The sequence below is a fragment of the Festucalex cinctus genome, chromosome 1 (assembly GCF_051991245.1).
Source record: "Festucalex cinctus isolate MCC-2025b chromosome 1, RoL_Fcin_1.0, whole genome shotgun sequence".
Lineage (NCBI taxonomy): Eukaryota > Metazoa > Chordata > Actinopteri > Syngnathiformes > Syngnathidae > Festucalex > Festucalex cinctus.
The window spans coordinates 54,158,939-54,183,881 of record NC_135411.1 but is presented as its reverse complement, the minus strand read 5'-3'; the positions used below and the strand labels follow the sequence as shown (position 1 = coordinate 54,183,881).

Below are 24,943 nucleotides of genomic sequence, written 5' to 3'. Positions count from 1 at the left end.
TTATTATTATTATTATTATGTCTGCTGGAAATTTATCTAGTATTTATTAATGCAGTTTTTATTGGGTTTACATTTTACATTCATTCATTTATTTGACTTTTTAATTAGCTTTTTTGTCTGCTTAGATTAGATCAATAAAGTGCTGTTAACGTTGCTTACTGTGATGCTGCAATAGATTTCTTGACTGATTTGGGACTTATAGGAGCAATCCTTCCTTGCATTTTGATCCAGTTTTTGCACCAAAATTTCATCATCAGACCATCTGAATGAATGTGTAAAAATAAATAAAACATTTAGAAATTCATGTATTGTGTATGTGTCTAGTCTAGCATCCTGTCAGAGGGAGGAACGGTGTTGAAGGAAGGAGGGAGGGGCGTGAAAAAAAAAAAGGGGGGGGGGTGTCCAAGTGTGCTGCAGGTTTGTGAGCACAGTAGCCAGAAGAGGAGGAGGAGGAAGAAAGACCAGCCAGGGAGCAGTGTGGGTGCAGACATCGAAAAGAAGGAGAAGAAGAAGGTAGGACACCTCGTTTGATGTTTTTAGCCTTTTTAACGCCATCGACATGAGCCAGATGGGACGCACCCTTCATCCCTCCGTTTTTACTTTTTTTTTTTGCGTGTGTCCCTCCATCTGCCGGCGAGGAAGAGCAGCGTGATACTGCGCAGGGATGATGGGGACGGGGGCCGAGGGGTCGGGTGGGGGAGTTAGCGGGGGATGGGATAGCAATAGCATCGATATGCGAGCAGAAAAGGGGGTGCAGTACTTTCCGTTTGTGTTCACGGGGGGTGCAAGGACCACGCCCTCCTGTCAGGTACCACCATGACGATGGTGAGGATGATGAGGCACAAACAAGAGGATTAGCTTCATTCGTGACATGTGCTCACCATACATGCTGTCGACATTTGTTCAAAATGCCGTATCAAAGAGTGACATCATCCCATCACGCAATGATTAGGTTCAACATGGTGCTTTTCACATGCCTGGCCCAAAACGCTGGTTGTTATTCCGACACCTATGATATTGTCATTGCATTGATAATCTCAAAGCAGCACAATACTATGTAGTCATTACCAAAAGTATTATGCATCGTACTGTGATACTTTTGGTAACGTCTACATAGTATGTATTTTGTCGAGGTATACCATCCAATTGAAACAGGATATCACCGCAATACTTTGTAAATGTTAAGGATTGTATCACTATACATAACGATGCTTTGTCAAGATTAGAAGATATCATGATTTTTTTGTAAACGATACTAAGAGTATCACAATAATGCGCAGGAGGCAATTAGACTCTTGCCTGGATTTAACCTTTGTAACCTTTTTTTCCCCCAATACTGATGATGAGGATTAAGGTACCATATGATTACAATACAGTGGTACCTCTACTTACGAAATTAATTGGTTCTGGAAGAAAGTTCTTAAGTAGAAAATTTTGTAAGTAGAGACGCATTTTCCATGTAAATGCCCTAATCGGTTCCAAGCCTCCCAAATTTCAGACATAAATGTTTTATAAAGCATAAAAATGCATCAAAACATGTAACAAATACATGTTACAATTAGATTATTGCACAATAAATGAGAGTTGTGCATAATGTAAATAACAAAGAATAGAGTAAAGAATAAAAATGATGGTCATTTACCTTTTTAACTGCTGTCCTCATCGTTTTTTGCCCTCTGGTTCATGTTCTCTTCTCCTTTTTTTTTTTTTTTTTTTGCCTGGTGTTTTGTAAAGAACTGATCCATGGATGTTTTTTTTTTTTTTTTTTTTTAAACAATCCTTCGTTAATGTCCAATGCAAACATCATCTTAGTGAGCAAACGCCCGACTGGTGAACACTTTTTCTGGGCGATTCTTTTAAACAAATTCTGAAACTTCATGGAAACTTCCGATATGGGGAGGCATCTTTTTATTTATTTTTTTTTTTTTAAAAGGCCCGTCTCGTCCCAATTAAAAACTTACTGTGCCTTCATCAATCACCAATTGTTTGAATTTTTGCACAAATTCGTTGGCCGTTAGTTCATACATTTACGAAAAACTATCGGAACACCTCACGGGCCGCGGGATGAATGATGAGGACGCTGTACAGACGCCGATCTAGTATACGCTCATAGATACCTATGGTAGAGGTTCCTCTTAGCCAATGGGATGCCAGAAACATGCACAAACACCGATCTAGTATTTACGCTCATAGGTACCTATGGTAGGAAATAGCCATAGCTGAAAATATGTTGCGTTCGGTAATGTATTTCGTATCTAGAAATTTCTTTCGTAACAAGAGGCAATATTTTCCCGTTGGGGCGTTTCGTAACTCGAAAATTTCGTATGAAGAGACGTTTGTAAGTAGAGGTTCCACTGTACTCTGAAAATAATCATCACAATACTTTGTCAATATTGATAGCATATGATGTTGGAGAAATAGCTGATACAAACCATAACGATACTTTGTCAAATATCACATTACAATATTGTCGCAATACTTGACAATGATACCTACTGATCACAAAAGTATTACAATACCTTGCCAACAATACCGATCGTATCGCAATACAATACTATTGCAAATACCAGATACAATATCCCCCCATACTTTTCCACAAATACATTCTGTATACAAGTATATCATACAACATTGTAATCTATACCCATGGTATCACTATTAGGGATGTAACGATAAGGGCAATATCGTGATATCGTGATATTAAAACTTCCACAATATTGTCGTCGTCATGTTCGCAATATTTAAAAGGAACACATCTGTTAAAAAAGTCAGGTTGATTTCCATTTGTGCATTTCTAGCACCCTCTAGTGACTAGTTTATTAGTGCAATTTAATTTTCATTAGGGTTGTTTTGGCCTTCTATGTTTACAATCTATGCTAATTGTCAGATGAAGGGGAACCTAATTTACTTGTGAAGCGATAAATGTGTGCTTGCATTAGCAAGTAAGTGCCTCATATTGTTATTAGAGATTGTAGGTGGTTTATATGCATTGCCGTTATGTAAAAAAGCACAATAATGTGCTTTTTTCTAATATGAGCGTTTTTTTTTTGTTTGTTTTTTTTTTTGGTGGCGGCACGGTAGTCGAGTGGTTAGCACGTCCGCTTCCCAGTTCTGAGGTCTCCGGTTCGAGTCCAGGCTCGGACCTTCCTGGGTGGAGTTTGCATGTTCTCCCCGTGCCCGTGTGGGTCTTCTCCGGGTACTCCGGTCTCCTCCCACATTCCAAAGACATGCATGGCAGGTTAATTGGGCGCTCCGAATTGTCCCTAGGTGTGCGTGTGAGTGTGGATGGTTGTTCGTCTCTGTGTGCCCTGCGATTGGTTGGCAACCAGTCCAGGGTGTCCCCCGCCTACTGCCCAGAGCCAGCTGAGATAGGCGCCAGCAGCCCCCGCGACCCTTGTGAGGAATAAGCGGTCAAGAAAATGGATGGATGGATGGATGTTTTTTTGTTTTTTTTTACAATATTGTGATCTTTTTAAATATCGCCAAGCCCCCCCCACACACACACACGCACACGCCACGCCCCCACACACGCACGCACACGCACACAATATCGTGATATCGTATCATGAAGTTTGGATATCGTTACATCACTAATCACTATACGATATCACAATTCTTTTTCAGTAATGCAGATATCAAAACTATTTGCCGACAAAATTAAGATTGTATTTTCATGACAGCCAGTGACTGATTGTATCACAAATCACAATACATGTCCGCAATACGATATTAAATTGATACATTTATCAGCAGTACCCATAGTATCATATTACGATATGGCAGCAGTGTCTTATGATAGCATCACAATATGAACTGAATTACTTTTCCAAAAATACACATTAAGGATTACGGTATTATGTGCAATATAATCACAATAATGATACCAATAATATAAGTATTGTGACACTTTGTAAAGAATGCTGATAGTATCACGTACTGTATGACGGTATGATAGTTTTGCTTTGCCAGAAATACCAAATATTATTACAATATTTTACCAACAATAATACCAGTCATATGCCTTTTGTTTTGTGTAACATGCAAACACTTAATACGAGTGGATTATGTGTAGTCAGTGGAGTGTGTAGTCAGTCTTAGCAGACTGCCAGCTTTGAGCAGCTTGACTTTGATTATTTATTTTTCTGGTGCAATGCTGCTAACAATACACTAACAAAACAGATGCTTTGTTGTGTTGTGTTACACTCGATGACACTTTTTCACATTCGACAACATTAACACTGCATGTTGATGTTATGCTCAAATTCATGTCACGTGGTTGCTTTTAAGGGTATCATGGTCAGCATGCAGCACCTGGAAGTTCCTCAAATGAGTGCAGTTAGCTCAATTAGCCTTTTTAGGTGGTTGTGGGGGAAAAGGGGTCGTATCATATCTGTCCGGATGTTAGCCAGGTTTATTTTGATTTTTGATTTTTTTTTTTTTCATGGGTGGGCAGGGGTGCGCCAACTCACAAGGGACACGAGACAAAAGTTTGACATGGACATGACGACAATGAACCCAAAGAAAGCAGGGAACTAAATACAACAAGAGACACCTGGACAAAACACACGTGGCTGAGAAAGCTGATTGGATGACAGAAGAGACCGAGATGACAAGCGGTGGACATGATAAAACTTGATGAGACATTGACAAAGGGAGACACAAGGAACACATGACAACAAAACCAATTCAAACCAAACAAACATGACAGTAAACAGGGGCGTCTTGGATAATGTACAGGCATTGTTTCGATTATTGAAGGGGTCTGTCTACTTCATCAATGTTGACTATGATAGCCTTTGTTTGGATATTTTTTGGAGGGTGTGCAAGGTAGAGGGGCTGTGCCAAACCTTAAACGATATTGGGTATAAATAGGCTCTGTTCTTCCTTTTTTTTCTCCCCCAAGTGTAACACCAACTCTGTTGGGAAGCTTTTGTGAATTACTCCTCATACCAGTACTCCATCAGATACTGTAATAGTACAGTAATCTAGTGACTTGGTGGAGCAGCATGTGGCTTGTACACTGTGTTCCAGGTAACAGTAATATATTGTATGTTTATCACTGAACCATGTATACTGATACATGATAGCGTGTCTGCTCTCTCTTGCAAGGAATATGCCAGAAAGACAGCAGCTTGTTTTTTGCCATTCATTAGGAGTGTTGGGCCTTGGTGGAGGTCCGAGTTGGTATTCAAATCTGTACTCTGGGGGGGCTATTTTGAGAGCGATCTTGAAAATGTGACATCCAATCATCTGCCCTGGTGAACACCATCATGTTTGTGTGATCCACCCGCTAAGCTGCTAACGAGATTTGAGTGCAGAGTACGTCATTTTTTTGGAACGCCACCCAGAAAGTGTCTGAGTCTATTTGTGGAGCTGCTGACGTGGACGTCCTGGCATATTTAATAAGTCCAAGTCACTCTATGGGCCATATAAAAGTCAAGTCAAGATGTGATGGTTTATTGTTTATTTATTTATTTTTACTTTAAATAATCTCCATCATTGTGTGAATGCTGTATGAGCAATTTGTATTATTCTACTAACATTTCTCATCTGGTTTAAACTGGTTAGTCTTAAAATGAATGATATTTGGGCATGTGTTTTTCACATTATAAAAATTCAGTTTTCCCATGATTTCACATGTCCTCCAATCAAATCCCCAAATTAAGCAATAGTATACTTTCTTAACTCCTCCTACCACATTTCTTAACCGATTGAAAGCATTCCAACTTGGTCCAGTTCATTCAGCACATCTACTGTACTTTTTAAAAATCTTCATATATTCCCAATAAAATTCCCAAGTTCAAACATTTTTTTTTTACCGATTTCACCTCCTGCCACGTTTCATGACTGATTCAAACATTTGAATTTGAAAATGTACAGGACGGACTAAAGTACACACATAATCAGTTCTGGTTTAGGACTAGGTGAGGAAATTATTAAAATGAATAATAATCATCATCTTCAGGTTTATAGACTTTTATGGTCAGTCAAAAATGCTTCGCAATGGTAGATTATTCGTGCACTCACACATTCACACTCCGGTGTAGCCACAGCTGCTCTGGGGCTGACCGACAGATTTCATTTTCAAAATAAAACTCGCAAACTATGTGATATTTTACTTTTTTTTTTCCACGCTCCCTCCATTTTCTTTACCAAACGAAATCAGTCCAACTTCATCTCACAATCTAAATTTCAAAAATTCAGTTAATTTCATAGCATTTCAGCTTAGCGTTAGCTCTTCAGCATTCACAAACAATTTCTGCATAAACTCAATTTGCATTTCTTTACATTTAACCTTTACATGTTAGTTTCCCTCCCTGATAGGTATACTCCTCCTCACCTGGAGGATCCATGAAAGAAGCCATGCCGGTGCTCACAGCAGGAGCAGGTGAACTTAGACGCTCGCTGTAATGTCGCCAGCCTTCATCATGTTCCTTCATCTTCTTCCTCCTCTTCGTCCTCTTAGGGCTCCACGAGACATTGGCCCTGCTCACCTCTCAGCTGCGGCCTGATGCCAACCACAAGGAGGACATGGTCTTCCTAAAAGATGTCTTCAGCGAGAGAAGCTTAGCGTACCTGATGAAGGTGAGGAAGATACACTACTGTATTAATAATTGACATTGCAACTCCAACACAGACAGTAAATGTGCTATACAACTCTATTGCACAGTAGTTTGTAGGGATGTATCGATATCCAAACGTCACAATACGATAATGATCATGATATGAAGGTCACGATATGATCATTATCACGATATTGTGGGGAGGTTGGCGATACAAAAAAAAAGGTCACAATATGGTAAAAAAAAAAAAAAGCTCATACAAACCCCCCCCCCACAATATTGTGCTTTTGTACATTACAGCAATGCTTATAAGCAACCTACAATCACTAATAACACTTAAAATTGAGGCAATTACTTTCTAAAAAAAAAAAAAAAAAATCACAGTTCCTCCACATATTGATTCGATTCACAAGCATATTACGTGCCCCTTCATCTGACCATTAACTCAGATTTTAAATAGCAAAAGCAAAACATGCCTTTAAAAAAAAAAAAAACTGCACTAAAAAACAAAAAACAAAAAAACTGGCCACCAGAGGGTGCTAGAACTGCACAAATGAAAATCAACCTGACCTTTTTTTTTTTTTTTTTTTTTTTAAAAGATGTGCTGCTTTTAATATAATGACATGATGACAACGATGTATTGTGGCAGTTTTAATATTGTGATATCACGATATTGCCATTATCGTTACATCCCTAGTAGTTTATGCGCCTTACAACTCTAAGGTGCAAAATTTACATATTTAATGCTTTTTACCATTAAAGTGTAATATATTTAATGCCCAATACAACTCTATTTCATATTTACATCACATTTAATGCTCTATATAACGCTAATGTTGTATACTCTATTTACATTCCTGACCAGATCCATGAGAGGCTGAGACAGTATGAGAGGCAAAGTCCAACTCCTGTCCTGCACAGCGTCTCCTCTCTTGCTGAAGATGTACGTCCACTAAAAACACACACACCCCCACGCACGCACGCACACACAGAATGATAATAATAAAAAACATAATAATGTCCTTGGCGGAGGTAATAACCCTGAGTAGTCTCCAGCCAAGAAGCATTTCAAGAACTGCTTAAGGCTGTAAAAAAAGTGCTGAGTCATCTCCAGGCACATCTCATCCAGGGGCCAGCATCCAGCAGCCCTGGCAAAAGTGCTGACCTGGGCCAGCTCACCACTCAGTGACCGCTCAACTCCGAGTGCACTTGGCAGGAAGCTGATTTGAGTGTGCGCGCGTGTGATTGACAGGTGACAGACGAGTTGCAAAGTCGCCCGATGAACACGGAGGAGCGGGAGCTGCTGCATCTGCTCACATCGCCGCATCTCAAAGTAAGCTAGCGGCGATTAGTTGCCACACGTGTCAATCAAATTATTGCACTGCTAATTGGTGGTACAGAACGTAGTGATGCTATTTCTTTTACTTTCTTTCTTTCTTTCTTTCTTTCTTTCTTTCTTTCTATTTCTATTACTTTTAAAATGCGGGGGGAGAAATTGGTGGTGCGCTGTAAAGAGCATCCTCGATGTAAACAGACTTTTGTTTTGCGAGGCTAAGCTAAAGAATCATTGAACAAGAATGCTTAGTTATTGTTATATAATTCATTGATTGTTCCATACCTGAAAACCTACACCAAATCCATTTTTCTTTTACAGACAAGTGCTATTCATGTCGTGTTTGGATGTGGATACAGAGACCACACTAATCCAATATTTATACAACTAAAAACTTTAAAATTCAATAAATTGATGGACCACTCAACTCAGCTTTATTTGTTTTTGTTTTACTTCCTATGCTGACACGTGAAATCTGCACATCCATGTAGTTGCCTTTTTGTGCTATTCCACCAGGCCCTTCTGTCCGTGCACGACACGGTGGCCCAGAAGAGTTTTGATCCCGTCCTGCCGCCGCTGCCAGACGACTACGACGATGAACTGGAGGAGGAGTCGGTGAAGATTGTGCGTCTGGTAAAGAACAAAGAGCCTCTGGTCAGTGGTGTTGCACATAAAAATAAAAGATGGAGCGAGATGGGATTTTAACCGCCTTCCGTGTCTATGCCTACACCTCAGGGCGCCACCATCAGGAGGGATGAGGCCACCGGGGCTGTAATTGTGGCTCGTATCATGAGAGGGGGTGCGGCAGACAGAAGCGGTAAATTGTGAAGTGAACCCTAACCTAAACCCAAGTACAGTAATCCCTAACATTACGCCTTATAACACAACCTTATCCCTAAGGATACGGTTTACTATAGTCTAACCTTAAATTCTTCACGTTACACTGCTACATGCTAAACCGTTTACCGATCATCCTACCCGTTCCCTACCTCAACACTCACCTCTCACACTAACCTGCAACATTTGTCCTGACACTTATCCCGACATCCTAACTTCTAACACTAAAACTTAACCCTAGGTATGTTGGTGGTCTGAAGGATCCCTTTTAGTCTGACCAAGAGGCAATTTTGGAATACATGAGCAAATTAATAAAGTCATACCAACAGAGCCCCAGCCCTAAGTGATTTGGTGGCCTACACAGTCAATTCTGTAGAGTAAATTTGACTCTATTTAGTGGGACTAAATAGACTCAGTTTTAGAGTAATATTTACAGTTGGAAGAGAGTAAATCAAAGAATTGAAAAAAATAAAATAAAAGTCACTCAAGGGTTGAGGAACAAACTCACGACCTTCAGTTTTGGAGACAGCTGAACTATTCCATGGGCCACCCAGCTCCTGCTGTGTTCGTATATCGCTCGTGTCAGCCGGAATCTTCCTAATTCCAAGAGACCATATGTTATGTGGAGCAAAGATTTATGCAAATCTATTTGCAGGTATCTGGACTGGACTGATTGCTTTATTTTAAGGCCAACAAGCTTTGCCTCGCTTTGATGCTCAGAGTAGCATGGATGTAATGATGGAGGAAACAAGTTACAAGCAAGCTAAGAAGCTAATGCTATTTTCATCTTTATTTTTATAGACAATGATGATTGACTGACATACAATCCTCTACCCTTGGCCCGTTTTTCCTCCTCCTTTCGACGCTTTCTTAACACCCAAAAACATGCCTCGAAAACCTGAAGTTTTCCTGGAAATTCAACAATATTAAAATAATTGATATCTCAGCTCCTGAAGCGGATAGAATCATCCTTGTCTACAAACAACTTTTTTTCCGGCCTTATTGCAGCACCTGAGCGCTTGGACCTTTCCATTGTAAATGTTTTTGGGAATATATTTTTTTTATTTGATTTTTTTTTCGCCCTGCAATTTGACAGCCCTTCCACTCAATGGTGCCTTAGGCGACTGCCTCGTGCGCCTATGCCCGGGGCCTACTTACCAATCTCCAGACAACAATTTGGAATTTATTTGTATTCAAATGATTTATTTATGCCTCCCTTATTCGTCTGATTCTTGTTTTTGTAGCTAATTTTAGAAGCCAACTTGACTGATGATGATCCACTGTCTATTGTTAGTTTTAATGATAAAAGGCACAGAGATGAATGTTTGAAGACGAAGACAGCTAAAAAATCAAAAAGACGATCCCCATATTATTACATACTATTGAGTCTATTCTGAGTATTGATCAGTAGCATCTTGTGTTTCATTGTCGTGGTTCCAGCTAAGAGATAAGAGACAAGGAGTTGTCAAAGTCAATAGGTAAATCCCAACAAGCAGCCTGGAGTTGATTTTTGTTTCTTTTCATGGTCGTCCTTGTGGTTCTTCGCAGGTTTGGTCCATGTAGGCGACGAACTCAGGGAAGTCAACGGCATCTCGGTGGTCCACAAGAGGCCCGACGAGATCAGTCAGTTGCTGGTGAGTCCAAACGGATGGAGGTCATGTTCCCGCTTATCTGAACGCTTCGTCTTCTGATCCAGTCGCAGTCGCAGGGCTCCATCACTCTGAAGATCATCCCTGCTGTTAAAGAGGAAGACCGACTGAGGGAGAGCAAGGTGAGCCTCCACAACGGCTAGCTTGCCTAAGTGCGGATTTATTCATGTAATAAACGTTTTGGCCATTGCGTCATTATATAATGGTGCATTGACAAAGTTGCATATCGAAGAAACCTTCTTCCCGGGTTTTAAGTTGTCGGTTGCAAATATATTTTCGTGTTGTTATATGTACACTTTGACATTGAGTATCACCTTAAATTTAAGGCCAATTAACTATTAAAGTTGAATCAGTTTAGAAACTACTAACTACATCTTTGCCAAGTTTAAAGTCAACCGGATAAAAATTGAGACAAATGAAGCATTTTTGGGTTTTAGGTGTTTGACCTTGCTGTGACCTTGCGTTTTTAGCACATTTGCTCCCAGTAACGTATAAATATGTTCTATTTTAAATATTACCACTGTCCCAAAGACGTATTTATACATTTTGAATGTTCTTTATGCTAGAGCGTACAGAAGGCTTGGATGCAGCCTCTGAAATGAAGAGAACGGTTGAAGCAATGGTTGGTATTACAAAAACGACCAGCAGGTGGCAGTATAAGACATCAACCATGGCAGTGTTGCAACAAGCTGTTTTAAACCGATTTGTGAATAATGATGAAACTTAGCTATACTCTAATGCTAATTGCTGAAAAACAATAATATACTATTTTTCCTGATGAAAGAAGAGACTACTTTCTTTTGGTAGGCTCCATGTTTTTATAGCAATGGAACACAATATTCTGTGGGCCTTCAAAATCACTCAAAATCCAGTAAAAGAGTCGGGAGCAAATGGGGTCACTTAACTCTTTGACTGCCAAAAACGTTTAATAACGTTTAATAAAATCCAGATGTATGCCGCCATAAACGTTAAGTGACGGCAACTACTTTTATATATATATATATATATATATATATATATATATATATATATATCACTGGTCAATGCAACGTCCAAGTGCAGCGCAGCCGGGTCAATGAGTTGTGAAGTCAAAAACACCCACTAACTATGGCCAGCAGATGGCAGCGGTAGCTGCTCGGGCCCTAACTAGAGCTGCAAAATACAATGAAAAATGACTGATGAAATAGAACATTTTCAAGGCTGACGTGAATGATCAAAGCCTTTGTAACATTAAACCTAATTTGACGGAGTGTCACTAAACAAAAAATATTAGTATCAAAGTCACTGTTGTGGAGAAAATGTATCTTTTCTTTTCAATGTTCTCTCAATGTCACTCAAATGACCTATTTTCAAATGGTGATTACTAAAGAACGGAATAAGGTAGAAACATACTTTTTTTCTAATGAAAGAATGGAATGCGATCTTTCATGTGGTGCCCATGTTATTTATGTAGCAAAAGAACACAATATTCTGTTTGCTTTGAAAAATGAGTTAAAATGCTCGAAATCCGCTGGCATTGCTGGTTGTTTTTTTAAAAACGTGTGGCAGTAAAAGAGTTAAATGAAAATCGCTGTGAGTGAATGAGTTAACTTTACGATTTGGTATGTCCAAGTTCTTAAACTAAGTAACCTGGATTGTGAATATCAAATGTTTGGGTGCTGATTTGTTAGCGTGATAAAGGGAGCAACATATTGTACTTTGTTTGCATTTTGGCACTCGGCCCGGTCAAGCGGCAATAAAACAGAAGCAGGTGATATTTCAACACATTATAAATATCTACTCAATCCAGGTGTACTTGAGAGCCTTGTTCGACTACATCCCCTTGGAGGACAAGGCCACGCCATGCCAGGAGGCCGGACTTCCCTTCAAACGGGGTGACATCCTGCAGGTAGTGACCCAGGACGACCCGACGTGGTGGCAGGCCAAGCGCGTGGGCGACAGCAACCTGCGCGCCGGACTCATCCCATCCAAACACTTTCAGGAAAGGTAAGCTAGCGTGTATTGTTGTGTGCTGTGTTTGGATGTATTGCTACTCTACCCTGTGTTAGCTGGTTTGTGTGTGAATGGAAAAGATGGCTAAATACATGCCTTATCTAAACCTATGATCCAACAAGGATTTTTGTATGAAAGGCAGACTTTTATAAATGCCCGATCCAGAGCTACAGCGTTACATTTATTTTGGAGGACTTATGTGTGAAAAAGACCAATGAAAGATGGATAAACCTCTGTTATTTTTCATGATACCCTCATCATAAAAATCCATTATTTCCTGAAATGTCCCTAATGCTTCTTCTTTCCTCCTCCCCATCAGGCGATTGGCCTACAGGATGAAAGTGGGCACGCTCCCCAATCCCAAGTCCCCAAAAACACCTTCCTGTAAGTTTCCCATAGCTTCATGAACTCATAATATGAATGAATCTCCATCTGTCCGATGACAGCTTAAATAGGTCACTTTCTCGCTTCCTTATGTTGGTCTACTGGTGGTCTATGTACATGCAACCAGGTGAGGGGTGGCTCAATCTGTGTTGTTGGGGGTTGTGGGGCTGAATGAGATGTAAGCTTGCAGGCTATCCGATTATGAGCAGCAGGGGGGAGGCCACCGTGGCTTAGTAACATGGCAGCCACCCGCTGCCACTCTTAATTCCCCCTCCGGCCCAGCTGGGGGCCCTGCCCGCTGCTTTTCCCACTAGTGACTTTCATCGCCTTTAATCCAGCATATGTCAGTGTGGATTTTTATCACATCAAAAAAAAAAATATCACCAGAGGTTAACCAGTCTCACACAAAATAACACAACACCGAACATAGCTAAATACTTTTTTTTTTTAAGACATACGTTCATCTGTTAAAAACAGTCTCAATTTGATAGCTCGTGGCTCGCGTGAGAAACCTACCAAAATGCAACGCTCAACAAGTTGAGGCATATTTTTCAGTCCAACATGTATTTGTTTGAATAAGAAGAAAAAACAAAAGAAAAAGTCCCAACATTTGATAGCTAATGGCTAGTGTGAGATGCTAACATCGTAGGCTACATCTACATCACCCACCCAAAAAAAATAAGAGCTAAACGTAGCTAAACACATGATCAACATTAGACTGAATCTGTCAGTCTAAAATGAAACTGTTAAAAACATGAATAAACCTCCGTCGTAACTTGACAGCTCTCAGTTTGCACAAAATGCTAATGTCATCACAGAATGCCTCATCTCCACTCACCAGAAACTAAAATCACCATCATCTCTGACTGATGATGAGCTGGACAAAAGCATGTGGATAGTACCACATTATTTTTTTTCTACTGTAGTTTAGGACAGTTGTGTTTTTATTTTTTTATTCTTCTTCTCATGTTCTTCTTTTATTGTTATTTTCTCTTCTTTTCTGTCTCAGTTGATCAAGCATGTGATAAAGGTGAGTACAGACAATAGACACAATTTCAAAGGTAAAAGCTTGTTTGCATGTGTTATCATATTCCAACAGCTATTCCCTGCACCTAATCCGCCTCCCCACCTGAATAGTACTGTATAATGGTTTGTTGGTTGTGTGTGCGTGTGTGCGTCATAGTTTATGATCATCATCTAGATTAGGGGTGGGAACAACTGTTGAGAAACGTGATTGTGATATTTTTGATCACGTCACACTATAATGCTGTGATAATATGAAAGTGAAGACGAAAACATTTGTACGTGCTCATCTAGCTTTATAGTATCAGACTGGTACCGTATCGTTATCCACCGTGAGCAATAACGATACCATCATCCGTCCATTTTCTCTGGACTGGTGATCAGCCAATGTTGGGCACACATAGACAAACAACAACTCATGCGCAATCATCAAGAAAGCTAACATGCATGGACTGTGCACGTTGGACTGTGGATATGCTAACCACCATTTCACCATGCTACCAGAAAGAAACCACACAGGTGATATCGATGTTCCCACCTGTAATCTGGCTGTAGAAAAGAGGTTTTTTTGTGTGTTGTCTGTGTGAAGTTGCACCATCTTGCCACTTTTCCATCCTTGTTTATTCTTTATTATCTGTTTCCTGCCTCCTCCGTAAGGTGTCTGACACCCACGTTGCTTACCCATCCCTTCTTTTCCCTGCTTCCCTCCCTACAGACGACTGTGACTGTGAGGGCTATTTCAATGGACAGTACATAGGTGAGAGCGTGTTCACGCTTCTTATCTTGCTCTTCATGGCACTTGGCTGGTTCCCCGGATGCAACGGGCCCTGGGGGAGGTCCCAGATGTTTGGCTGCAGGGTTGAGGGTTGCTGTGGAAGGGTCTAGGATAGAGCGATAGATGCATAAAAAAACACCAAACAATTTCTGGTGTTTGAACCATAGCTCTTTTTTGGATGCTTGCATTGGGTGGGGGTGGGATTGTACCAAAAGATGTTGATTGGTGGAGATGCTGATGTAGCGACTGCATGGCCTCAAGCTCATTTCCAATCAGACAATCAGAGGAAGATTTAAAGCGGAACACTACTGGCCCACAGGGTGTCCTCATCAGGAGGTTTTGGAAGTTCATCATCTAATCCACCATTTCCAGAAATGATTTATATTGAACTTTAACACAGCGGTCCCATGGGCTTTTGGGCATTACTGCAATTTTCGGTATCCGTAAGATTACCAAATTGATGGATGGAAATACACTATAAATGAAGACAGATTAGAGACAGAATTCTCTTAACCTAGATCATCAAAAGGTCCAGATACCGAAATATTAACCAGACTTATTGAAGAAGCCAGCTTTTTCTCGCACGCTGTTATGTGTTAAAAGTACTGAGAGAGAATGTTGCAGTGATGTCGACTCACGAAAATCCCGGCATCCAAGATCGTGTCAGAGGCATAAAATGTAATTTTGTGAAAGGCAAATAAATACAGCTTTTCCGTTCAAGAGACAGATGAATAAACCTGCAGAATTTTGCAGAAGGTTTATGTAAAACTACGCATTTCGTTCCAACTTTTGACTCTTCCCTTTCATAGCTACCATTCCGCATCTAATGCTACCTTCACCAGCACTCTCAAACATTCGCACCTCAGTGGGATGTGGGCTTATTCTACTTTTCTAAGAAGTCCAGTGTCTCTTGAGTACAATACAAGATGAGCAATATTATTATTATTATTAATTCAATCTCTGGTGTAATAACCTTATTTATTGATTGATTGAATTTTTATTTTTTATTTTATTTTTATTAGTATTATTATTATTATTATTATTATTATTATTATTATTTCAATCTCTGGTGTAATAACCTTATTTATTGATTGATTGAATGTTTATTTTTTATTTTATTTTTATTATTATTATTATTAATTCAATCTCTGGTGTAATAACCTTATTTATTGATTGATTGAATTATTTTTTATTTTATTATCTGTTCTTATTGCTGCTGGACATGTAAATTTCCCAGAGGGAGCCATCCCAAAGGGATCAATAAAGTCAAGTCTAAGTCTTAAGCCTTTGTATGATTAGATTTGAAAGTAGCCATGGCAACAGAGGAGGTAATTCCGCGTAGCAACATCGCCAAGTTGGAAAAAAAAAAAGCCCTCCTGACATTCCATTGGCAATCCAACATGTCCACCTCGCGGAAGTATAGCATGTCATTTTTCATCAGTGAATGTCAATGTTCTTGGATGGAAAGTTGACGGATAAACGCTAGTTTTCACCCCTCACGACATTGGAGGCCATTAACACGGCGCCAATAATTTGCTGCCACAGGGAGAGGCGTGTTCAGAGAAAGTCACGTGACGACAGGACCTCTATAATGATCAAATGTGTTTGATATGTGCAGAGCTACAAGAATGAACAAAGTAATAAGGACATTGCAGAGATGGACAAATTAGCACGGTGTCACTTTGAGTCAAGTGTTGGCAAGGAGGAAAGTGCGTTGTTTGATAGCCCGGTCAAGAGCTGGAAAAGAGGTGCTTTCGGGGTTGGGTGAGTCCACCAAAATGGAAGTGTGAAAGGGGCTCTCCACTTCAACCCTTCCTCTGAACTGCCGTCCCTCAGCCAAACATGAGCCGTCTGCTTCCCTCCATCCTGCTGGAATGCCATCATTGGGAATTTCCAAACGGCTGGTAGCGTCACCTTATAACGCAACATTTGTGCTTTCGGTACATTCAGCACCCTGCTTGGAGCCGTACCCCCTTCCCCCACTTTTTTGCTGAGTCCCCCTTCCATGCCTTCCCGACCAATCTCCATTTCCGCCCATCCCTGCCTGCATCTGCATCTGCTGCAGTGCTCCAATTGCCCGCCCCACCACCAAGCAAATCCCACCCTTATCCACACCCCACGAGGGCCCTCCTGCCACGTTGGACGCATTGCACACTCTACCAGGCACGTCTGCTGCTTGTTCACCTTCCTGGTGTGCACGTGTGAGGCTAAGTGAGGTGAAGCTCTAACGCCAGTTGTAGTCTCTCCTAAGTGTAACGCAGTGGCGCCCTCCTGTGGTCAGGTGTTTTCCTGGGAATTTTATTCAGGTACGGTGGCCGGCTTCCCTTGGATGTGTAGTCCACCGTCCGGATGACAGACGGACCCGACTATGGAGCGGGGCCCAGGGTCGGGTCCGTCTGTCTTGCTTCAGATTTGTAGCTGTAGTTCGAAGACAGTAATTCTCAAACTTCTGCTATCATGACACCTCAAAAAATGTGGGGCTTTCTAAGTAGCAACTTAATGAACAACATTAAAATAACAAGGCACAAGTATTCATAAACGATGAGAAAGTGGTTTATAAAATGTGTATTTAATATTTCATGCTTATTTTGAATATACATTTTTTATTTAATGTAAAGGAATAACAAAAACTTCTTGAATAATTCACTTAAAATGCATTGTACGCAACAGTAAAACTTTTTTTTTTTCTAAATAAACAACAAGTTCTAAAAGATGTGCTTACATGTTTTATACAGTACAATTGAACTCTAATTAACAAATGAACTGTACTGATTTTTAAACAAGTTTGAAAATATGCAACAATATGCACAGTTTAAAAAATCTGTCAGTGATTCTTTCGTGTACCACTCGAGGGAATACGCATGCCACACTTTGAGAATCGCTGTTTGAGAACAATATCATCAAACAAACCAGTCCAAATTGCATGGATACAAGTAGTAAAGTTCAAGTTATGACCAGGTTTGTGTGGCGCCCATCTTACCCTTTTTTTATGCCATCTGTTCCCGTCCACCATGACCGTTTCCAAATCAGCCGGTCTGCGCAGGAGCTTCCGCCTGAGTCGGAAAGACCGACAAGGCTCCTCGAGTGACGGCTCCGACCCGGGAGACTCTGATTTCCTGACCTACGAGGAGGTGACCCGCTACCAGCAACGGCCCAATGAGAGGCCTCGACTGGTGGTTCTTATTGGTAAGCTGGGGGAATCACCTGAGGAAGTCAGGCAGTACCTTCATAGACTTAATTAGCTACATTGGCTAGCTACACGATTTTAGGGAACACCTGTCCTGCATGCTTGCTGGGGTTTCATTCTTGTTCAAAGTAGGGCCTCGCTATGTATTGATTTGATCAAGTTTATCAGTCAAGATAATGATTTTTGAATACCCTGTAAACTCAATTCAGATATTTGCGCCATCATAAATTGGAGTTAGCTAGCTAGCTATACCCATATGTATTCTTCGGCTTTTGGGACACTTGGCATTGTTTCGGTGCTTTGTGGTGTTTGTTGTATTTTGTTTTATGTAGGTGTTTATTCAGTTGCCTACTTCTAGTTATTAATTTATTGGTGTTTGTTTTGTTCTTGTTTTACTTATCTTTACAGCATGACCAATTTCTGTTCCATGTGCAGCACTTAGTATACAGTAGTGTTGTTCCGATACCGATACTGGTATCGGCAGAGGCGCCAATACTACATTAAAACAGTGATATCGGTATCGATGACTACTCACAAGTAACATGCCGATACCATTAATTCCAACGCTAATATAGGACTTTGGATGCAGCATCTTGTGTCTTGCTCGTGCACGACATTCACTGACATGTGACATGCTCACTGCATGCCGATCTAAGATACCCTATTGGCCCTTGAATGCTCTGAACCAATGGCAGGACAGCTTTTTCATGTTGAGGGAAAAAAACCTTAGGTATCGATATGGTATCGGCATCGACCGATACTGCAAAGCTGGATATTGGAATCGGTATCGGAGGCCAAAAAAGGTATCGGAACAACACTAGTATACAACAATGCTAATTTTAAAGTGTTTTATAAATGAAGTTGAGTTGAGTAGAATTCAGTGGTGTCAAAATCTGGTCCTCGAGGGCCAGAGTCCTGCATGTTTTAGAGATTTTCCACATTCAACACAGCTGATTCATATTTAAACCCATCAACAAGCTTCGCAGGAGCCTGATAATTATCCTGATCATTGCATCAGGTGTGTTGGAGTAGAGAAACCTCAAAAACATGTAAGGCTTGGTCCCTCGATGATCGGATCTTGCCATGTGCTTTAGATAGTCCTCCAGCTAAGCCGCTTAAATTAGTTAAATGAGAAGTCAACCCAAATAATTTCTGATATGTTTTATGTTTTTTTTTGCACCCCTACTAGTCTGAATCCAATATTCTGATTAATGAGCTGTGATTGGTCTTTGGGTGGTAAGGTAGGGATTTAAAAAAAAAAAGAAAAAAAAATCTGACTTGACGTAAGTGATTCCAAACTACAAAGAGTAAATAATACAAAATGGCAAATTAAATATTTTTTTATTTATTTTATTTATTTATTTTTATTTTATTTTAAGGCCATACATACAATCTAGTCCTCGTTCAGAATCTAAAGTGTTGCAGGTTACAACTCGAGCTTGCTGTTGTGTAGTTTCCTCTTAAACTAAAGCTGGACTTTTTCTCATTGGTAAAGGTTCTCTCGGGGCACGAATCAATGAACTCAAGCAGCGGGTGATTGCTGAGAACCCGCATCACTATGCTGTGGCGGTACCACGTGAGTCTCCTCGAGTCTCCAAATTTAATTTAATTTCATTTCAGTTGGTCTTGGTGTGAAACCATTTTTGGGTCCTCCTGCAGATACCACCAGGCCCAAGAAACCTCATGAGAAGGAAGGTGTGGAGTATCACTTTGTCACCAAGCAGCAGTTTGACACCGATGTCCTCAACAACAAGTAGGGTTGCAAAATTACAGGAATTTGTATTTTCTATGGATATTAACAGGAACACGCAAAATTGAAGGTCAGCGCTTATAGGGGAGCTTCAGTGACATGTAAGAATAACAAAAATAATAATTTGTAGGCTACTTGCTCACAATAATAAAATTATTACGACTTGTTAAGAACAGTTTGGTAACACAAGAAACCTGAAATAATGTAAAACGTATATCATGAGGCAAACAAAAAGTATATTATGTTATCAAACAAATTACAATATTTAGTGAACAATGAACAAAAATAGTAAAAAAACAAACAAAAAAAACAACAACAAAAAACAGTCTTGTTAGACTTCAGTATTGTTTTTTGCTGAATCTTAAAGTATTTGTCCCAATTTTTGTGTTTTAAATCACAGGTACTGAAAAATCAAGTACAGCCTATAACTATAAAATTTAAGGAGAGCATGTAGTTAGTGTGTAACCGGCAGCGAACACCCCAAGAATCAAACCCACGTCGCGATCAAGTATCCCATGTACAAGGGAAAATCACTTCACCTGAGCTAAATTTCTGGCTCACCATTGTGGCTTGGGGGAGCATTTGAAGGATGTTTTCCTCAACATGACTCACCCTGCTCTACCTCCAATTGGCTCTTCAGTTCTCATGCCAATACTTTGTCAATTTAATCAGTGTTGGCAGGGGGTACCAGCCAATTAGAGGCAGAGGAGGGTAGGCCATGGCAGACAGGTGTGCATCAGGGGGTATACTCAATGTTGACTGAAAAAGAAGTGGGTAAACTCCGTATACCCGCGTATACCCTGGACGACACCACAATATATGTATATGTGTATGTTAAAATAAAAACCAAAGATGTTCAATTTAAAGTATTTCACTTCAGCTATCACTGAGTACATGTCAAGCCTTATCGAGCTAAGGAGAGAAAAGTTGACTGACTATTGTTCCTTCTGTCTTTCCCATTGAGCAAACACATTATTTTTTTACAGTGGAAAACTCGGCTGCTGTGATCAAGTGAAAATTGGAATTTAGACCCTTAATAACAACTGAAGCCAGAGTTGCGTTCTGACAGAGCTCTCCAGCCTCATAAATGCACAACAAAACTCGTGCCTATAATGTTTACATGATAGAAAGATAGCATAGCAGCTCCATATCCTCACTTAATTTCACCAACCTCCACGCGGCGTCCGCATTGCAGCACCTTGAGAGTGGGCTGCCATTGGGCAGGGGCTCGCCCGGGGGTTCCCTGCGGCAAGCCCGAATAGGCCGGCGCATGCCTCCCTCTCATAACGTTCCAAGTTCTTCCCGCGGCCCTGTTCCAAGTGGCTTGTGCTCTGACACCTTTTTTCCCACGCCCACCAGCCTTTGCAGGAGCTGAGGGGGGGGGGACACATCCCCCCCGTCCCCAGTACCAACTGCGCCTGTGGCTAGACTTAAGAAGCTTTTAAAGGAAGATTCACCTTTTTATTTATTTTACACTTCTTCACAAGGGAGGGTAAAAGAGGGTCTGCAGGGTCTGCTTGGCATTTAAATGGGTCTTCTTTTTTTTTCTTCTCATTGAATGTTTTGTATGTGAGTTTTTGGATTGGGGAGGTGGCGGTAATATGCAAACTGTATTGTTGCACAAGGCTCATGCACCTCCTGCATAGAAAAAATACAATTTAAAATGAAATTATATAACAGCATGGCATACCTGTAAAATATGCACATGTTTTTTTGTCGGTTTAAATGGCCGTCTGGCTCTGGTTTTCAGGTTTATCGAGCATGGCGAGTACAAGGAGAACCAGTACGGCACCAGTATCGAGGCCATCCGCTCCGTGCAAGCCAAGAACAAAATGTGCATCGTAGATGTTCAGCCTGAGGTATCTGCAAGTACTACTCGTGCTCATACAACCACATTCACTCTTGGGAATTCCCGTTCGGATGGTTTTTCCCTGACATTGCAGGCCTTGAGAAGGCTGCGGACAGCGGAGTTCAAACCCTACGTGGTTTTTGTCAAACCACGGGTTCCCGAAAGCAGACGGCGACGCACTCCCGCCACCTCGCCGGGAGGGGCGGAGCAAGGCCGCGTTACGGTGAGTTTACCGAAGTATTTCCTCAATGAAATGTGGACCCAGTTTCTCAAGTTTGTCGTACAAACACGTTCCTTGCTGCCTTTTCCTGTTAACTCTTTGACCGCCAAAAACGTTTAATAATGATGAGTAAAATCATGATGTATACCGCCATAAACGTTAAATGATGTCAACTACGTTTTTTTCTTCTTCTTTTTTTTTTTTAAATCGATGGGAAGCGCAACGTCTTAAGTGCAGCGCTGCCTGGTCAATGGGTTGTGGAATCAAAAACACCCACTAACGATGGCCAGCAGATGGCAGCATTGTATCTCTTTTCAATGGGTTGCCGGCGTATGGAATTACAATGAAATGTGATCAAATGGAACGTTTTCAAGGATGTCGTGAATGATCAAAGCCTTTGTCATATGATTAAACCTAATTCACAGAGCGTCACTAAACAAAACAAATATTCATGTCAAAGTCGCTGTTGTGGAGAAAATTTATCTTTTCATAAAAAGCTCGTTTTCTCCTTATATTTTCAATTTTTGCTCAAAGTCACTCAAATGACCTGATTTCAAATGGTGATTACTAAAGAACGGAATAAGGTAGAAACATTCTTTTTTTTCCTAATAAAAGAATACAATGTGATCTTTCATTTGGTACCCACACTCTACATGCAGTAAAAGCACACAATATTCTTTTTGCCTTGAAAGACGAGTTAAAATGCTCGGAAATTGGTTGGCACTGTTGGGCTTGTTTTTTGGATAACGTGTGGCAGTAAAAGAGTTAACTCATCTTCAGACTTGAAGGATGTCTTCGATTTACAGAAAGAACCGAAAAAAAAATAGAGAAAGAACTTTTTTCAAGATCGCAAATAGATGTTATTCATCCTTTTATAGCTGTGGTCAAAAATCCAATCAGAACAAGTTCGTTGCTCCCTTCTGTTCTTGTCCTTGTTGTCAGCTTTCCAGGATTTTGTAGATTTTGGAGAAAAACCCAGAAATCATTTGGAATAATGATCATGTCTGATCCAGGTAGCACCAGAACACATAGTCAACAAGTCATTATTGAGCCCTTAATGCATTTTTTAGAACACAGTCCTACCTTCCTCTCTCTGTTACCTGTTGTCAACCAGTCATCAGACTTTCAGGATTTAGTAGATTTAGAGTAGAACATGAATTGGTAAGTCCAAGTGATTGTGATACAGGTGTATGACTTCTTTGGACTTTCTCACCAGGACGAGGACCTCCAGGAGATGCGCCAGTCCGCCATCCAGATGGATCAGCAGTATGGCCATCTGGTTGACCGGGTCCTGATCAAGGAGGACTCGGCCAGCGCCTGCACGGAACTGCAGGGTATTTTGGAAAGACTGGAACGCGAGTGTTTCTGGGTACCTCTCAGCTGGGTTCGGACCTAAAAATGCCTCAAAACCGCCATCCTCCTGGCCCTCAACCGGACTTGAGGGTCTGCTGCACTTCCCGTCCAGGACTCAGCAGGGAACTGAGTCGAAATCGCAAAAATCCGCCACTTCCTGAATGCCACATTTATCAGGTCTGCTTTGAAGAACTGCTTGATTAATCGCTGCCTGGCACAGAGGACCACTCAGTCAGCTTGACCACGACTCCCGTTGGAGTTGGTCTCGTAGCATGTTTTGTAATTAATACAGATCACAGAATGCTTCCCGGAGACAAAATACTTAACAGAATGTGACATGTTTATTTTTCCACAAGCTTCTTTTCAAGGAACTGCATGTCCACTTTGCGTATTTAATGTAAATAATGTACATGTGAACTCCTGGTGTGCCAACGAATGCAACCTGTTTACCTTGGCGTCCCTTGGAGACTGCACCTGTTTGTATGGATGGATGAATATTTTGGGGGTTTATTTTAATATTTTACTTGAATAGAGATCCACAGTGCTCACGTAACAGATAAATACAAATGCTAAATGCTAATTAAAAAGTAATGACTGCATTGCATCTTGTCCTTAAAAACACATTTGAAAGAGTATTTGGATGAACATAAATATTGTGGCTGTCTTGCAGGTTATAAACATTTTTAAGCTTGTTAAGATTGGTTTGGTTTAACGATTCATAAAATAATGACACTTGCGCCCTGAAATGCAATAAAATCTGACAAACTGGATTGAAATTTTGCTTGGTATAGAAATTAAAGAAAAAAAGCTCGGCAAATGTAACATTCTTTTTGGTCTTCAAATACTGTACGAGGGCCCATGGAAGCCTCAAAGTCATTTGTAGTGTGTCAACTTGTAAAACGTGCCATAATTAAAAAAAAAAAAAAAAAAAAATGAAAATAAAGGATCAAGCTAATTGACACCGAGTTTGATTAATTTGATTTCCATCTATAAAAACATAACACAAATGATAAATGGGGCTCACTTTACAGTATATGTACAACTTTACAAGTTGTTTTAATGTTCAACTGTGTTTATAGAGTAGGCCTTTTTGCACATATAAGCATCACAAATTACTTTGTATGTTTCATTTAATAATTGAAAAAGAAATATAGAGGCTCTATCTTGATATTTTATATTTATAATATGGACAAATCGCACATTATCAGTGGTGTGCAAAGCACAGTTGTTGATGTAAACACACACCATCTGGTGGACTGTATGCCCGTCTGCCATCTAAATAGTTTTAATGGCCCTTGAAAATCAATCAAGATCCTGATGTTGACGTCACACGTCCCAAAATGGCTGTTAGCGCACCCATTTTGGCAGCACAGAAAACATGTCCGCCACTTTGAGTAAAGGGTAAACGCCACAATTTAACAATGACGTGTTTAGAGAAATAGTCATGTGACGTCCCGATCTCTATGGGGAGTTGATGAATGGTTGGTTCTTAACCATATATTAAATTCAACATATCAGTCTTAAATTCAACATATCATCCTAAATTATGAGATTACAAATGTTTTTATGTCCCAGTCTTATCTCCAAAGATCACAACAATTGATTTTACTATGTTATTATTATTATTATTATTATTATTATTATTAATTAATTAATTAATTAATTAATTTCTCAAGAATTGTGCTGGCATTGGTCAGCAATCCTCATAAATCACAGAAAAAAAAGAATGATTTATATTTTAAATTAGGGATGGGCGAGTATTGATACGAGGTATCGGTATGGGTGACCATGCAGCTTTATTTGAAGGTATCAATATCCGCCATCCTTTAATGTCCGTTTCACGATTCGGAACTCAAAATTAGAAGAATAAAAATTGCCATTAATTTCATGCAATTTTAAGAAAATGGGATTTTTTGGTCGTTTTTTCATTGTCATTGGTCATTTTTTGGGGGGCAGAAATTATATGTACTAGTGGTATCGGTATTTAGTATCAGTATCAGTGAATACTCAAGAGTTGAATACAGCACT

At 40.2% G+C, this 24,943-nt stretch overlaps 1 protein-coding gene across 7 annotated transcripts; it reads left to right on the top strand.

Moving 5' to 3' along the window:
* The first annotated feature begins 416 nt into the window (after positions 1 to 416).
* mpp3a (MAGUK p55 scaffold protein 3a) lies at positions 417 to 23,829 on the top strand. 7 transcript variants are annotated; one of them, XM_077494494.1, is made up of 20 exons: positions 417 to 513; positions 6,309 to 6,377; positions 6,495 to 6,585; positions 7,429 to 7,506; positions 7,816 to 7,896; positions 8,413 to 8,550; positions 8,632 to 8,713; positions 10,282 to 10,367; positions 10,430 to 10,504; positions 12,172 to 12,368; positions 12,694 to 12,758; positions 13,768 to 13,788; positions 14,497 to 14,538; positions 16,797 to 16,862; positions 17,587 to 17,742; positions 19,239 to 19,319; positions 19,403 to 19,496; positions 21,244 to 21,352; positions 21,437 to 21,565; positions 22,779 to 23,829. In XM_077494494.1, the coding sequence occupies exons 2-20, from the start codon at positions 6,352 to 6,354 to the stop codon at positions 22,956 to 22,958; spliced, it is 1,797 nt and encodes a 598-aa protein (XP_077350620.1). In that variant the 5' UTR covers positions 417 to 513; positions 6,309 to 6,351; the 3' UTR covers positions 22,959 to 23,829. The 7 variants fall into 7 exon arrangements, with proteins under 7 accessions (XP_077350620.1, XP_077350593.1, XP_077350602.1 ...); XM_077494467.1 differs by having other exon boundaries at positions 6,309 to 6,388; positions 6,467 to 6,585; XM_077494476.1 differs by having other exon boundaries at positions 442 to 513; positions 6,325 to 6,388; positions 6,467 to 6,585.
* Positions 23,830 to 24,943: the final 1,114 nt, after the last annotated feature.

What these genes read in the sequence shown, in the direction of transcription:
- mpp3a (XM_077494458.1), top strand. An exon ending in ACGAGATCAGTCAGTTGCTG is followed by an intron (nt 10,368 to 10,429) that starts GTGAGTCCAAAC and finishes CTTCTGATCCAG; the next exon opens with TCGCAGTCGCAGGGCTCCAT. An exon ending in TTCCTGGGAATTTTATTCAG is followed by an intron (nt 16,863 to 17,586) that starts GTACGGTGGCCG and finishes TTTCCAAATCAG; the next exon opens with CCGGTCTGCGCAGGAGCTTC.